Source organism: Pollicipes pollicipes, unplaced genomic scaffold (genome assembly GCF_011947565.3).
Source record: "Pollicipes pollicipes isolate AB1234 unplaced genomic scaffold, Ppol_2.1 Scaffold_4002;HRSCAF=4701_pilon_pilon_pilon, whole genome shotgun sequence".
NCBI lineage: Eukaryota > Metazoa > Arthropoda > Thecostraca > Pollicipedomorpha > Pollicipedidae > Pollicipes > Pollicipes pollicipes.
The window spans coordinates 26,050,194-26,064,935 of NW_023596420.1; the positions used below are offsets into that span (position 1 = coordinate 26,050,194).

Below are 14,742 nucleotides of genomic sequence, written 5' to 3' on the forward strand. Positions count from 1 at the left end.
CCCCCCCCCCCCCCCCCCCCCCATAGGAGAGGTCTCGGCATTTCAGGTTCACCTGTGTCCGAGAGCCACCGGGTTGTCGAGCACGCCGGGTGCTGGGTAGCAGGTGGTGACTGAGAACCGATCTTCGAACGTGCCGGCGTCGAAGACAGCCAGCTTGCCGGGGAACGTGACCACCATGACGCGCCGGCTGGCCAACACGGCGCTGATGGCCGACTTGAACTTGACGCTCTTCACCTGCGGCGCACGGCGTCGGGTGGGGCTGACCGAGCAGCATTATAGGCGGCGCCACACCCCACTTCGCCCGACTTCGCAACACTCGCTCAGTCGGCCGGGGGTCCCTGGTGTTCCAACTGGACACAAATCACCGGCGCACGCCACGACAGCCGCATAAAAGCGTACAGGGGACGGCACACACGCACGACCATCGACAAGGATGACGTGAGTCTGCTCGCAGCAGAGGGCACCGACTCCAGAGAAGCTGGCAGCTTCCGACACTGTCCATTGGCCAGTGTGCGCCGCTGGCGCCCGGCCAGCTGACCTGTTCGCCGGTCCGCAGGCTGATGAGGCCGACCGAGCAGAACTGGGTGTCGGTGCCGGCCGCGTCACAAACGGCCATCAATGGCCGCTTCTGGCGGTAGACGTCCTCCATGGCGGCCTCGGGCGATGGCAGCAGCCGGGCGTCACGCACCACGCCCTGACGCCACGAGAGCACCTCCTGCGCCTCGCCGCTGCCCAGCAGCAGCCACACCTGGCGGCGGCGGGCGGCGCGCGGCGGCGTCAGCGGGCCCACCTCGGCACGGGCCACTGGCGGCTAACAGGACACGCCGGAGGACGACAGGCGGCCCAGGCTGGTCTGGCCTCTCGCTGCGACCCCACACCAGCGCGCCGCCAGGCAGGCCACAGCCAGCGTGCTACCGAATGACTGATAGCTTCAAGGACTGGAAGTCTTAAAATGATCGGGCCGAATTCCAGATTCCACTTTCCGAACTTCTCACTTCGTCATACTATAACCAGATAAACACACCATTCCTGTGCACATGTAATGGGATGTCGCACCTCACTTCTAGGGCCAGTCCCAAAAGCCCACCGGAATCAACCATTGTGGCGGCCAAGAAGCGCTTGTTATACCGTCAAACGCGCGCCAACATCGCGACATCAACAGCAAGACGTCAGCAACTAGTCGGCACCGATTTTCAGCTCCATAAAGCTTGGTTCTAACAGCACTATGCAATAATGGTATTTCAATAACTCCAGGGTATTTGTCGCAAGCTGCATTCGCCGTCTGCTATCAGTTTTCAACAGCTCGAAGGTATTTGACAAAAGCCAAACGTACCGCATGTGATAATGTGATATGCTCAGCAAAAGGTTGTTTTCAGAACAACAATTATGACAGGCACTGCGGCTGTCATCTCAGCAGACGTCCGAATTCGCCGCGCTGATCTATTACGATTTCTGCCGAGAACTGTAAAGGCGCTAATTTAGGGCACACAAAGCCACAGCCAGCCTGAATGTGACTGATTTGGTGTCGCAGAGATAGCTTCGCGCTGCCTCCTTTGACCGAAATCAGCTTTTCAGCCACCATATTGTTTACCCGTAAAGCAATTTTGGGATCAAGATGACTGACCAGATATTGTGCAGAACGCATGTGAATTATAATGTGTGCCAAGTAAACATTTCAATAAGTGATAACCATGAACACATTCCACAAGCATGGGAAGACGCCAACATATTACTCTTTCAAAGACACCTTTTAGCTTCGGATGGCGACCTTTGACAAAAGGGCGTCACATTTCAACTCAGATACGTTTGAGCACGTACGTGCAGCTTAATTTGGACATCGTACGTGGACATGTCCCTTTAGCTTAGTCGTTGCCCAGCACCTCGCCACATTCGCTCCAAGCTCCAGCACATCAAAAGCACCGTACTGTCAGATTAGCTTTACACGAATCCTGTTGAAAACACTTGATATGGAGCTAACAGAGCCGTGCGTGGGCGGCATACCCAGCGCGCCCCCGTCCACCGACACGCTCCCCGCCCACCGACACGTCGGTGCGAGCGTGTCGGTGGGCGGCCCGGAGAGCGTCGCCAGTTGGCTCCGTCGGCGGCCGAGCGCCCCCGTCCACCGACACGTCGGTGCGAGCGTGTCGGTGGGCGGCCCGGAGAGCGTCGCCAGACGGCTCCGTCGGAGGCCGAGCGCGCCCACCTGTACACCCGTGCTGTAGCCGATCACCAGCACCAGCGGCGCCACGTTGCCGTTCGCCTCCATGGCCTCGCTGTAGTTGCAGATGTCGTTGATGTCGCACTGCTCGAAGCGGGCCCACTGCACCGTCTCACGGTGGTCAGCGCCCGGCTGCTGGTGGGCGTAGCTGGTGGGCACAACCTGCAGGGGCGGTGGGTGGTGTCAGCTGCGCCACGCCCACCAGCCAGCCGCACACGGGGAGTGGCAGCCGTGTCCTCCCCCCGCAGACAGCCGCACACGGGAAGCGGTGGCCGGATCCCCCCGCGCACAGCCGCGCACGGGGAGCGGCGGCCAGGTCCCCCGCGGACAGCCGCACACGGGGAGCGGCGGCCGGGTCCCCCGCGGACAGGCCGCACACGAGGGATTGGCCAGGGGCCGTGTCCCCACCGCGGACAGCACAAACGGTGAAATGGCAGCGGTGCCCCCCCCCCCCCCTCGCGGACAGCCGCACACGGGGAGTGGCAGCCGGGTCCCCCCCTCCCGCGGACAGCCGCACACGGGGAGTGCAGCGTGTCCCCCCCTCCCGCGGACAGCCGTCACAAGGGGTAGTGGCAGCGGGTCCCCCCCTCCCGCGGACAGCCGCACACGGGGAGCGGTGGCCGGGTCCCCCGCGGACAGCCGCACACGGGGAGTGGCAGCCGGGTCCCCCCCTCCCGCGGACAGCCGCACACGGGGAGTGGCAGCCGGGTCCCCCCCCTCCCGCGGACAGCCGCACACGGGGAGCGGTGGCCGGGTCCCCCGCGGACAGCCGCACACGGGGAGCGGCGGGCTGGGTCTCCCACCGGCAGACAGCCGCACACGGGCCGCGGCGGCCGGGTCTCGGTCTGCCCCTGAAGCATGAGCCTCTGCTCAGCAGCCAGCACGCACCTCGTTGATGATGCCGGTGACAGACTCCATGAAGGACTTCTCTGTGACGGTCTCAGGCCGGGCCGTCTGGCCACAGGGCCGGCTGGCCCGGCGGGCGTCGGCCGACATACCGGAGGCCAGCCTGCGCAGGTCAGACAAGGTCAGAGATCACGCAGGTCGGCGGGCGTCGGCCGACATACCAGAGGCCAGCCTGCACAGGTCAGACAAGGTCAGAGATCACACAGGTCGACGGACGTCGGCCGACATACCAGAGGCCAGCCTGCACAGGTCAGACAAGGTCAGAGATCACACAGGTCGGCGGGCGTCGGCCGACATACCGGAGGCCAGCCTACGCAGGTCAGAGGTCACACAAGCCAGCCTGGGCAGGCCGGGCAAGGTCACAGTTTACACTGGCCGGCGGGTGTTGGCCGACATACTGGATGCAGTTCTTGCAAGTCAGACATCAGAAGTCACAGAGGCCTGTCTGTGCAGGTCAGACAAGGCTGGAGGTCACCCAAGCTGGCAGGCATTGATCAACACATTGGAATCCAACCTGCACAGCTCAGACAAGGTCAGAGGTCATGCAGGCAGGTGGGTATTGACCAACATACCAGAGGCCAGCCTGTAGAAGTCAGACAAGGTCAGAGGTCACACATGCTGGCTGGCATCAGCCCACATACCAGAGGGAAGCCAAATTCTGAAAAGAGGGTTTATAGGAAAGTGAAATTCTTGTGGTATCATTTCTCAGGATCAGTGGTGACATCATTCAAGAACCATGGGCATCTGTGTCACATCTGTGCGGCCATTTCCAACACAGCAGTGACAGCTGCTGCTACATCACAAAAAAGTGGAGAAAAAAGTCCAGGTTTACTAATCTGCATAACTTCAGTTTTTCACCTTGCAGATGAGCAGACCTGCTTGATCTGTACATCCAGGCCCCTGTGTATAGATCAGCACACAGCCTTTAAAAAAATGTGGCAATATCAAGCAATGATCTGCAAGACCGCAAATAGTCACAACATGCATTCCAAGAAAAGTGGAACGTAATTGTAAGTATTAAATGAGCCACCCGAATCTGTGTAAAATTGAAGCCAATTGAAGAATCAGTGATATTTTTGGCAAGACAAGATAGAACTCACACAAGTCAGTTCAAATTTGATACTTAAATGGCTTCAATCATCCATGAGCAATGGCACCATTTCTTCTTCAAATGACTGGGGTGGTCCTGCAGTCCAGTGGCATAGTCTCCCATGGGACTTAAACAACTCTATTTTGACAACTGTTTTTCATCAGTTATCAAGTAGTCCTTTATTTGAGCAGAGTAATGGTCATAGTGATCAAATAATACCCACAGAAGAAAAGTTTTGTGCTGTATTTCATACATCATTTTTGGAACATTCTGGCAAGTAACATTGGGCCCCCCCCCAGCCAGCATTGGGGGTGTTCCAAGTCAACACTGGGGGTGTCCTATCGGCATGTTCCAAATCAACAATCAACATCATGATTCGTCAAGGGTGGGCTACCCCAGTATTTAGTGGGAACAACTGCAACAAAACTGACTTTGATAATATCTTGGCTGCAATGATAACTATGAGGACATACACACTTATGGGACCTGATGGCAATATACTGAGAACTGCAGGTATCTTAATCAACAATGCATTAACCTACTAATTCATACAATATGTATGTGTACATAATGGAAGATTATAATGATTAGTCCTAAAACTCTACACACAAGAAATTGTCATGCATTACATATCAAAACACATCTACCATGGTATGTGATGGCAGCTAACAAGAGTTGGCCTAACTGTAGGTACACCAATCTATAATGCAATAACTATATTATCCCATCAAATAACCAGAAAAGACAACAAATGACAAATGGGGCTCATAAAATGCACTGGGTCCTAGATCATGAATATGACCACTTTGATTAAAAAATAAAATAAACCACAGTGATAGCATCAAGAAAGGCTTCTGCAAAGCCTTGAGCCAGAACTGGCCCCCATGATCTGAATTCACCATTTCCTCTGTGAATTTCTGCCTAATACACTAAGTGAAACCATAATAACCATTCTTGCTATCAGGGGACAAGAAATGCCCCATCTGCCTACAATGGCAGCCACTGTGATCAACAAATATAACTGATAAATGAGTGAGACTGTTTGGCTAAAAACCTCAATCATGAAAATAAAATGAAGCCCTGCACAATACTATAATGCCTGTAAGAGCTGTTAATACTATATTTGAGTTTCACAAGTAGAGTAACTCAAAAGATCAGTAGATGGTATGCAATGCAAGTAAACAGTAACTCAAATATGGTAAAATTCTGCTGCTCATGTGGCAAGCAGGCTCTTTTTATTTATTTAAGCACAAAATAAATACATCTTATCCATTCTGCCTTTTTCAGGCCTCCTGCAGTTATGCAACACTAAAATGCATCCTAAATTATGATGTTGCATGGTACTTTGATAAAACTAGAGAAGTTATCGACATGCTTATTCCTCACAATCCCTATCCACACCCTTCCTGGATCTGGCAGTGACCTGCATGAGTGACATATAGCTGGAAGCAATCAAACATAACAAAAAATCTTAATGATGCTCTTGTGGTAATGGTACAATCTACTTGGAGAGCAAGGTGCTGATAGTGTTCAACCAAAATATAGGGAGAATTTATGGTGACCACCTAATATCTGTATAACTCATACAGTGCTGACAGGTTGACTAAATCACAAAATAGATCTCACCTGCAGAGAAACCCCCAATGATGGTTCCTTGAACCTGGATTCTGTAACATATTTTTTGAATTTTGCTCAATACCTGGTTTATTGGCATGTAGGGAGGATAACTGGGCAAGACCCTAATTTTCCTTGCCCACAAGTATGTAACTTTGTCCATAAGGTTAAAACTACCATGTATTTGTTCACTATGACCTCACACTAAAAAAATCAAACTGAAACAAATGTTTTTATGAGGAATACAGGCATACTTGAAAAATTTAACCACACCCACCAGACTTAAGGTTGATATGCAGCTTTGACCTTATTGACCTCAGGATCCGTAGAAAGTGTAGCTTATTAGTTTCAGACATACACAGTCCATCAACAGTTGACCTCTGTGGCATGCTTATTCAACCTATATCTGGCCTGGCTGATACTTACTGTGTGTTGGGATTAGTTGGTGACAAGGCTCTGGGCTAGGGTATACCCTACATGCTATGAATGGTCCCTGCCAAAAAATGCACCCACTAAACAATTAACTGGGTGTTTAAGAACCTATCTACATATCCAAATCCTCAACAACAGTGACAATAAATCTCGACCAAGTGAAAAAGCGTACAACGGAGTGGTGATGGTCGAACAGGCGGCTTTTTTTTACTTGGGTACCTGTATTGCCGACGGTGGGGAGAGAGCTACGCTGGCCGCAGGGTTCCTGTACTGCCGTGATGGAGAAATGCTGTTAGGTATCAGCCGACGTAGTGACGTCACTGAAAATGGGTTTGCATCGATCGGGTTCTTTTGGGCCGACTGAAGGCTACAAGGCATTTGCTAGCGATATGATGTCACTGGTATTCGACTGGATATGTGACGTCACTGGTTGTGAGGCTTTAGGGATCTTTTGGGTGCAATGAATGCCGTAAAGCATCACCTGACGATATGTCGTCGCTGGTATTCAATGAAACATCAGGCGCAACAGGCCTTACTCCATCTTTACCTTTCGTACCTGTCTGCTGCACGCATTTGCGTGCCGAATAAAAGCTTGACCGAATCACCTGAATGTGTGACGTCACTACTCATCACTTGATACGAGTGCACTTAGGCCCCACGGCCGCGGTGTATCATGTTCCGTGAAATATCACCGGGTATCGTGACGTCACTGATATTCGACTAAATATTGGTCGCAACTGGTCATGCTTCATTTTACCTTCGTACCTGTCTATTGCAAGTACAGGCGTGATGAATAAAAGCTACCAAATCACGTGAGTGTGTGACGTCACTGGTCATGCATTTTTATGGATCTTTGGGGGCCAACTGAGGGCCGTAGAGCATAACCTAATGATGTGACGTCACTGGTATTCGACTGTGTGTGATGTCACTTGTGATCAGATTTAAGGCCTCTTTTGGGCCGACGAAAGGTCATACGACATTAACTGAAGATGTGACGTCACTGGTATCCGAATAAAATTCAGGCGGGACAGGCCATGCTTCATCTTTACCTTTGGTACCTGTCCATTGCAAGCATTTGAATGCTGAAGGAAGGCTCTGCCGAATCACCTGAGTGTGTAACGTCACTAACCATTAATTTACACAGACTGCTTTGAACCCACCGTAAGCCACACCACATCAGCTGACCATATGACGTCACCGGTTTTCGTCTAGATGTCATGCGCAACAGGCCATGCTCTATCTTTGCCTTTCGTACCTGTTTACTGCAAGCATTTGCGTGCTATATCAAGGTGATGCCGAACCATCTGAGTGCGTGACGTCACTGGTCATGAGTTTATACAGGTTCACTTGGGCAGCTCAATGCCAACAAAGCATCATATCCTGTGAAGTATCGCGGGATGATATGACGTCACTGGTATTCGACTCAACATCAAGCGCAACAGGCCATGTTCCATCTTTACCTTTCGTACCTGCCTACTGCAAGCATTCGCGTGTTATATCACGTCATTGGTTAAGAGTTCTTACGGGCTCTTTTCAACCCCCTATATGGTATAATGCTTCAGCTGACGATATGATGTCACTGGTGTTCGACTTAACATCAGGCACAACATGTCATGTTCCATCTTTGCCTTTTGCACCTGTTAAAGTATTGGCGAGCCTAATATTAGCTCCGCCGAATCACCTGAGTGCGTCGTCATGAGTTTTTACAGGCTATTGCTGGCCGAGTGAAAGCCATAAGGCATCATCTAACGATATGTCGTCACTGGTAATCCACTAGGTGTGTGACGCCATTGGTCATGAGTTTTCTCGGGCCTTTTTGGGCCGACTTAAGGCCATTAGGCATCAGGTAACGATATGACGTCATTGGTATTCAATTAAGCATCAGATACAATATGTCAAGTTTCATCTTTACCTTCCGCACCTATCTACTGCAAGTATTCGCGCGCCACATAAAGGCTCTGCCCAATCACCTGAGCGTTTGGTTGTGACTGGCTATGAGTTTACGCGGGTTTACTCGGGCTGACTGAAGGACATCAAGCATCATCTGGCGATGTGACGTCACTGGTATTCAACTTAACACCAGGCGCGACAGGCCATGTTCGTCTGTACCTTTCGTACCTGTCTATTTGTAAGCACTGACATGCTTAAGGGAAAGCTCTGTGAATCCCCTGAGTGTGTAGTGTCACTGGTCATGAGTTCTTTACGGGCTGCTTTTTTTTACCTATAGGGCTCAAGACATCAGTTGACGATATGACATCACTGGTATTTGACTTAATCTCAGGCCGCAACAGGCCATGTTCCATCTTTGCCTTTCGCACCTCTATACTGCAAGTATTTCGCGCGCTACATAAAGGCTCTGCCGAATCACCTGAGCATGTGGTGTAGCTGGTCATGAGTTAAGCGGGCTTACTCGGGCTGACTGAAGGACATCAAGCATCACCTGACCATATGACGTCACTGATATTCGGGCTGTGCCCCAGACTTATGGCCGCTAGGCGGCGCCCCTGATTATTATTTAGCCATCAGGACATTCCGGACCGTAGCTGCTCAGGGGCGCATCCTGTGATGTCGGGCGGAATAGCTTTGCATATACGTCGGTTTGTGGGCTGGGATCACCTTTTGTTTTTGTGTTTACGTTTGTTCAAAGTTTTCGTCGTTGAACAGCCCGTTGCGTTTGAAGTTGTTACTAATGGTGCGCACAATAAATTAGTGTGCTTAACTATGGTGCATCTCCCACCTCTGCTGCGGAACTCCGTAGCCGTAGGTGGCCAAGTGACCTTCCTACCAACTGATGATCAGTGACGTCACATACTCAGGTGATTCGGCGGAGCCTTCATATAGCACGCGAATATTTGCAGCAGCCAGGTGCGAAAGGCAAATGTGGGAGCATGACCTGTTGCCCCTGATGTTTAGTCGAGCACCAGTAACGTCATGTCGTCAGCTGATGCATTATAACCTAAAATGGGTTCAAAGGAGCCCGTAAAAAACTCGTGACCAAGTGACGTCACACACTCAGGAGATTCGACGGAGCCTTCATTCAGCACGTCAATACCTTTAATAAACAAGCACAAAAGGTAAAGAAGTACGTGGCATGTTGGACCTGATGTTAAGTCGAATAACAGTGACGACATATCATCCTGTGATGCTTCACGGCAGGTGTTGCTTTGTGGCCTTGGGCGGCCCAAGTGAATCCGTATGAACTCATGACCAGCGACGTCACCCACTCAGATCATTCGTCTGGAGTTTAGTCGATTACCAGTGACGTCATATCGTCAGCTGATGCTTGATGTCCGTCAGTCAGCCCGAGTAAACCTGCCACAAACTCATGGCCCAGTTACACCACACGCTCAGGCGAATCGACAGAGCCTTTTTGTAGCGCACGAATCTTGCAGTAGGCAGGTGCAAAAGGTAAAGATGAACATGGCTTATTGCAACTGATGTTAATTCGAATACAAGTGACGCCATAACGTTATCTGACTGCCTAATGACCTGAACTCGGCAAAAAGGCCCGTAAAAGCCCATGACCAGTGACGTCACACACTCAGTGGATTACCAGTGACGTCATTTCGTTAGCTGATGCCTTATGGCTTTCGCTCAGCCAAAAATAGTCGGTAAAAATTCATGACCAGTGACGTCGCACACTCAGGGTGACTCGGCAGAGCCATCATTTAACGCACCAATACTTAACAGGTACGAAAGGCATAGATGGAACATGACCTGTTACGCCTCATGTTAAGTCGAACACCATTGACATCATGTCGTCAACTGATGAATTTTCCCTATAGAGGGTTCCAAGGAGCCAGAAAAAAAACTCATGACCAGTAACGTTACACACCCAGGAGACTCGACAGAGCCTTCATTCAGCACGTCAATACTTGTAATAGACGGGTACGAAAGGTAAGATAGAACATGGCCTGTCGCGCCTGATTGTTAAGTCGGACACCAGTGACGTCATATCATCAGCTGATGCATTTTACCGTTTGGGGGTACAAAAGGTCCCGTAAAAAGCTCTTGACCAGTGACGTTACTTACTCAGGAGGACCCGACAGAGCCTTCATTCAGCACGCCCATACTTCCAAGAGACAGGTACGAAAGGTAAAGATGGAACATGGCCTGTCGCGCCTGGAGTTTAGTCGAATACCAGTGACGTCATATATCGTCAGCTGATGCTTGATTGTCCTTCATTCAGCCAGAGTAAAACCCGCGTTAACTCATAACTAGTTACACCACACGCTCAGGTAATTCGGCGGAGCCCCTGTGTCGCGCGAATACTTGCAGTAGATAGGTGCGAAAGGTACAGACGAAACATGGCTTAGATGGAGCATGGCCTGTTTGCGCATGATGTCTAGTCGAAACCCAGTGACATCATATCGTCAGCTGATGCCTTGTGGCCTATAGTAGGCTCAAAAGAGTGTGCAAATTAATGGTCAGTGACGTACACACTCAGGTAATTTGGCAGAGCCTTCCACGGCAATGCCTGCAATGGACAGGTACCAAAGATAAAGGTGGAACATGTCTGTCGCGCCCGAAGTTCATTCGAATACCAGTGACGTCACATCTTCAGTCATTGCCGTATGACCTTTCGTCGGCCCAAAAGAGGCCGTAAAACCTCATGACCAGCGACACGCACAGTCGAGTGCCAGCGACGTCACATCGTTAGCTGATGCTTTATGGTCTTTAGTTGGCCGCACAAAAAATCCGCCAATACTTGCAGCAGACATGTACGAAAGGTATAAATGGGGGCATGACCTGTTGCCTGATGTTCAGCCAAATACCAGTGACGTCATATCGCCAGCTGATACCTAACGGCATTTCGTCGGTCCTATAGGTCCCGTGGAAACCCACAGCCATTGACGTCTTACAGTCGTATAGCAGTGAGCGTCGCTAGCTGACACCTTGCGGTCTTCAGTTGGCCGAAAAGCAACCGTTGGAACTCATGGCCAGTGATGTCACACACTCAGGTGGTTCGGCAGCTTTCATCCAGCACGCCAATGCTTGCAGTAGACAAGTACAAAGGTAAAAATGAAGCACGGCCTGTTGCGCCCAGTATTTATTCGAATACCAGTGACGTCACGCTATCCGGTGATACTTCGCGGACCACGACACACCGTGGTCGTGGGGCCTAAGTGCACTCGTATGAAGTGATGGTTAGGGATGTCACCACATTGGGGTAATTCGGTCAAACCTTTATGCGGCACGCAAATGCTTGCAGCAGACAGGTACGAAAAGTAAAGATGGAACGAGGTCGGCCGCGCCTGATGTCCAATCGAATACCAGTGACGACACATGGTCAGCTGATGCATTACGGCATTCAGTGGACCCAAAAGAGCCTTACACACTCACGACCAGTGACGTCACATACCCAGCCGAATACCAGTGACATCATATCACAAGCAAAAGCCTTATGGCCTTCAGTCGGCCCGAAAGAACCCCGATCCCGATCGATGCAAAACCATTTTCAGTGACGTCACAATGTTAGCTGATGCCTCACAGCTTTTGCCCCACACGACAATACTCGAAACCCTGCAGCTAGCGTAGCTCTTCCCTCCGTCGGCCATACAGGTACCCAAGTAAAAAATTACCGAACAGGCTATGGCGCAGTTACCCCGATGTCCGAGTTTCAGTTTCAGTTACAATTACGAGCCATGACCTACATCGCCAGCTAAAGAGCGTTTCCATAAACCAACCTGGCCGACTCAATAGCAAAGGCGTCAAGACAACTGGATCAACGCCAATTTTCTCTTGAAACTCGGGCAGCAACACACGCCCGTCCAGCTGCACAACAGCGACGTCCTTGAAAACGACAAAAACAAAACAAAGGCGAGCCAGCTGATCGAAAACATCCTTCAATAACGCTTAACATCGGTAAACAGCCTTTGTTTTGTTCTAGGGGCCGTTCGTCTATGCGTTACATTTGGGGGCAGTGGAGGGGGGGGGGGGGGGCAACTCTTTAGCCCGTCTCCGGTTACGCACTGGCTACGCTCGGCAGAATCTCTCTTCTCTTGGTTACGCTGTTAAAAGTTATTCCGAAAAAATGGCCTGTTTTGTAACAGAGGCGCAGCCCCGGCAGTCAGGATTCTCTTCAGAGTTCTCCGGGCTCGGTGAATGTATATCATGGCTGTTTTTGTCGTCTGTTGCACAAAATTATGGTAAAACACGCAAAAATAGCGCATAAGGAGGCTGCCCTCCCTCTCCTTTGGCCGCCCCCCCCCCCCCCTACTTGCTACCGCATCCCCAGCGGTTGGGTGTGGTTGCTTTTCAGCTGGGGGGGGGGAAGGAAAGCTTCGGACTTAAGCCCCTTCCCCAACTCTGAGAAGATACTAGGTAAAATCTGTGCAGAAACCCGTCTGTTCGCGTGTTTTAAGAGGGTTGTTAGCATTCCGAGATTGACAATTTTTCATTGTTCGACCCCTTTCCAACTCATTTAGCGAGCTTCACCCCCCACCCGAGCGTGGCGTTAAGGAGCAACGGAAACCGTCATCTTCCCAGCTCCAGATCCTTGTTGCACTTGAGCAACAGCTCATTTCCGTTCCGTTCAGGCGTACTGTAATTTATGGATGACCCTGGGGTCATTAAGGCACAGATCAATCGATAAGATGACCAAAAAACAACATCGCAGATTCGCAATCGAATTAGCATGCATAAGAAAAAAAACTATTGCGTGTTATTATAGTTCTGCCATCAGTCTGTCATCGAGCTGTAGATCACGGATTGCCCGCAGAGAACATATCACGCCAAGCCCTCAAGGTCATGGCAACCTAGTGCAGTAATCCTGGAGCTGACGAAACGGTTCTTAGGTCGATATCCTGGTGGAACGCGAATACGGAATGCAAATCATGTGTATCAGTGTAGGGAGGCGGGTAGTGCACCAAGATGTGAAGCCGAGTGGAAGAGAAGCTTCCGGCGATTGGGAATTGTCCTATTCAGTTCATGGATTTGAGTTTTATAGTGCACGCGCACATAGTTTGCGGACTCCGCCGCAATAGAAAAAAACGCCCCCAGTGTGTGAAATTAACGATCTATTTGATGCTACAAGTATGGTGCGCGTATCCTTGCATGGTCCTGAAGTTTTTCCTGGAACTCGGGAGAAGTGGTCCCCCCTCCCCCGTCACGGGCGATCGCTGGCTGACATCATTTGCGTTAAGCGGGCATCTGCCGCTTCCTCCTGACCAGACGCCCAAACAGGGATCAATGCTAGCGTGACTAAATTCAGCCGCGCGGTGACCGAGACTGCCGGCCGGGACACCGCACTTGTCTCGTTTTTTACAGGACGGACTCGGGTGAAGCGTTTTCACACACCATTTTACGCAGTGTGTAGCACGGCCAAATCCCGGGCTCCGAGTAATGACGTAACCGTGATCGATCTTGGACCTTCACGTAAGAGTGCAAGGTTTATAACCAGAAAATCATCACTCCCTGAGCCAGATTTCATTCTTATCTCTCCACAAGCGCCTACTTACGGATTCCCAGTAGCGCGGAGCTGCTATGCACTGCACCGTCCGCCGACTGGCCCGCCTATCCGAGGCTCACAGCCTCTGGGGAGTCGTCCGCCGACTGACCCGTCTATCCGAGGCTCCCAGCCTCTGGGGAGTCGCGCAAATCCGTGTACCGTTCCGGCACGTGGATTTGCATGAAGTGGCGGCTCAAAGGTTTGAAAGGGCAAGGAGCATTTGATGTGTTTGTACAGGCATTGGGCTGCGACGGTGTGGCGTACCTCATACGCACACAACCAAAAGAAAGCATAACAATAATCACAAAGGGCAGAAAGTACCCGTTGATGGCTCTGGCCGGGTACTACAGAAGACCGTACATGAAAGGAAGTCGCCTACCGGACAGCTCGTGTCAGACGGCAGCTCAGCAGCCCGACACGAGCCCCAGCAGCTCGTGTCGGACGGCGCTACCCCCAGCAGCTCCCCAGCAGCTCGTGTCGGACGGCGCCACACCCAGCTGCTCGCGTCCCGTGCCACACCCAGTAGGCACGAATGTCCGTCCCACCTGCGCGGCATTGCCGACGTTTCCAGTGCCGGCTCCAGAGTCGGGTGCTGGGACGGGGCCCGCGTGCCACGTCTGGGAACTCGGCCCGCTGGCTTCATCACTCTCCTCGTCCTCGCACGGCACGGCAGCGGCCTGCTGACTGCAGGACACGGCAGCGGCGGCCGGGGCAGTGGCGACGTCCAGAGCGTCTGGCCGGGTGCTCCCGCGTCACAGGCGACAGGCTGCGGTCCTCTAGCCGCGGCTCAGGTGGCCGGCAGACACCGCGCCCGCCGGCTGCGTCTCCGGCTGGGGTTAGGTTACGGGCTGCGGCCGCTCTGACCCGCGTCGCCGCCGCCACTGTACGGCGGTCTCACCCCGGCCGCCCGGCCTGACTAACGCCTCGCTCCAGCCTGTCCAGTCACGAACGGGGGACTGGGGCGCCCCTCACGGCCCATTAGCGGAGCACCGTATGTTGTGTCGTCATGCAGCGAACATATGAGCCCGGAAA

At 52.0% G+C, this 14,742-nt stretch overlaps 1 protein-coding gene across 1 annotated transcript; it reads right to left on the reverse strand.

Annotated features, from left to right (window-relative positions):
* Positions 1 to 52: 52 nt before the first annotated feature.
* rudhira (breast carcinoma-amplified sequence 3 protein rudhira) lies at positions 53 to 14,332 on the reverse strand (the record flags this gene model as incomplete). The annotated part of the gene is given in 5 exon segments (XM_037215956.1): positions 53 to 234; positions 539 to 748; positions 2,204 to 2,380; positions 3,107 to 3,227; positions 14,256 to 14,332. Coding segments are annotated over 5 exon segments (701 nt in total), but the record flags the coding sequence as incomplete, so codon positions are not given.
* Between the last annotated feature and the right edge of the window lie 410 nt (positions 14,333 to 14,742).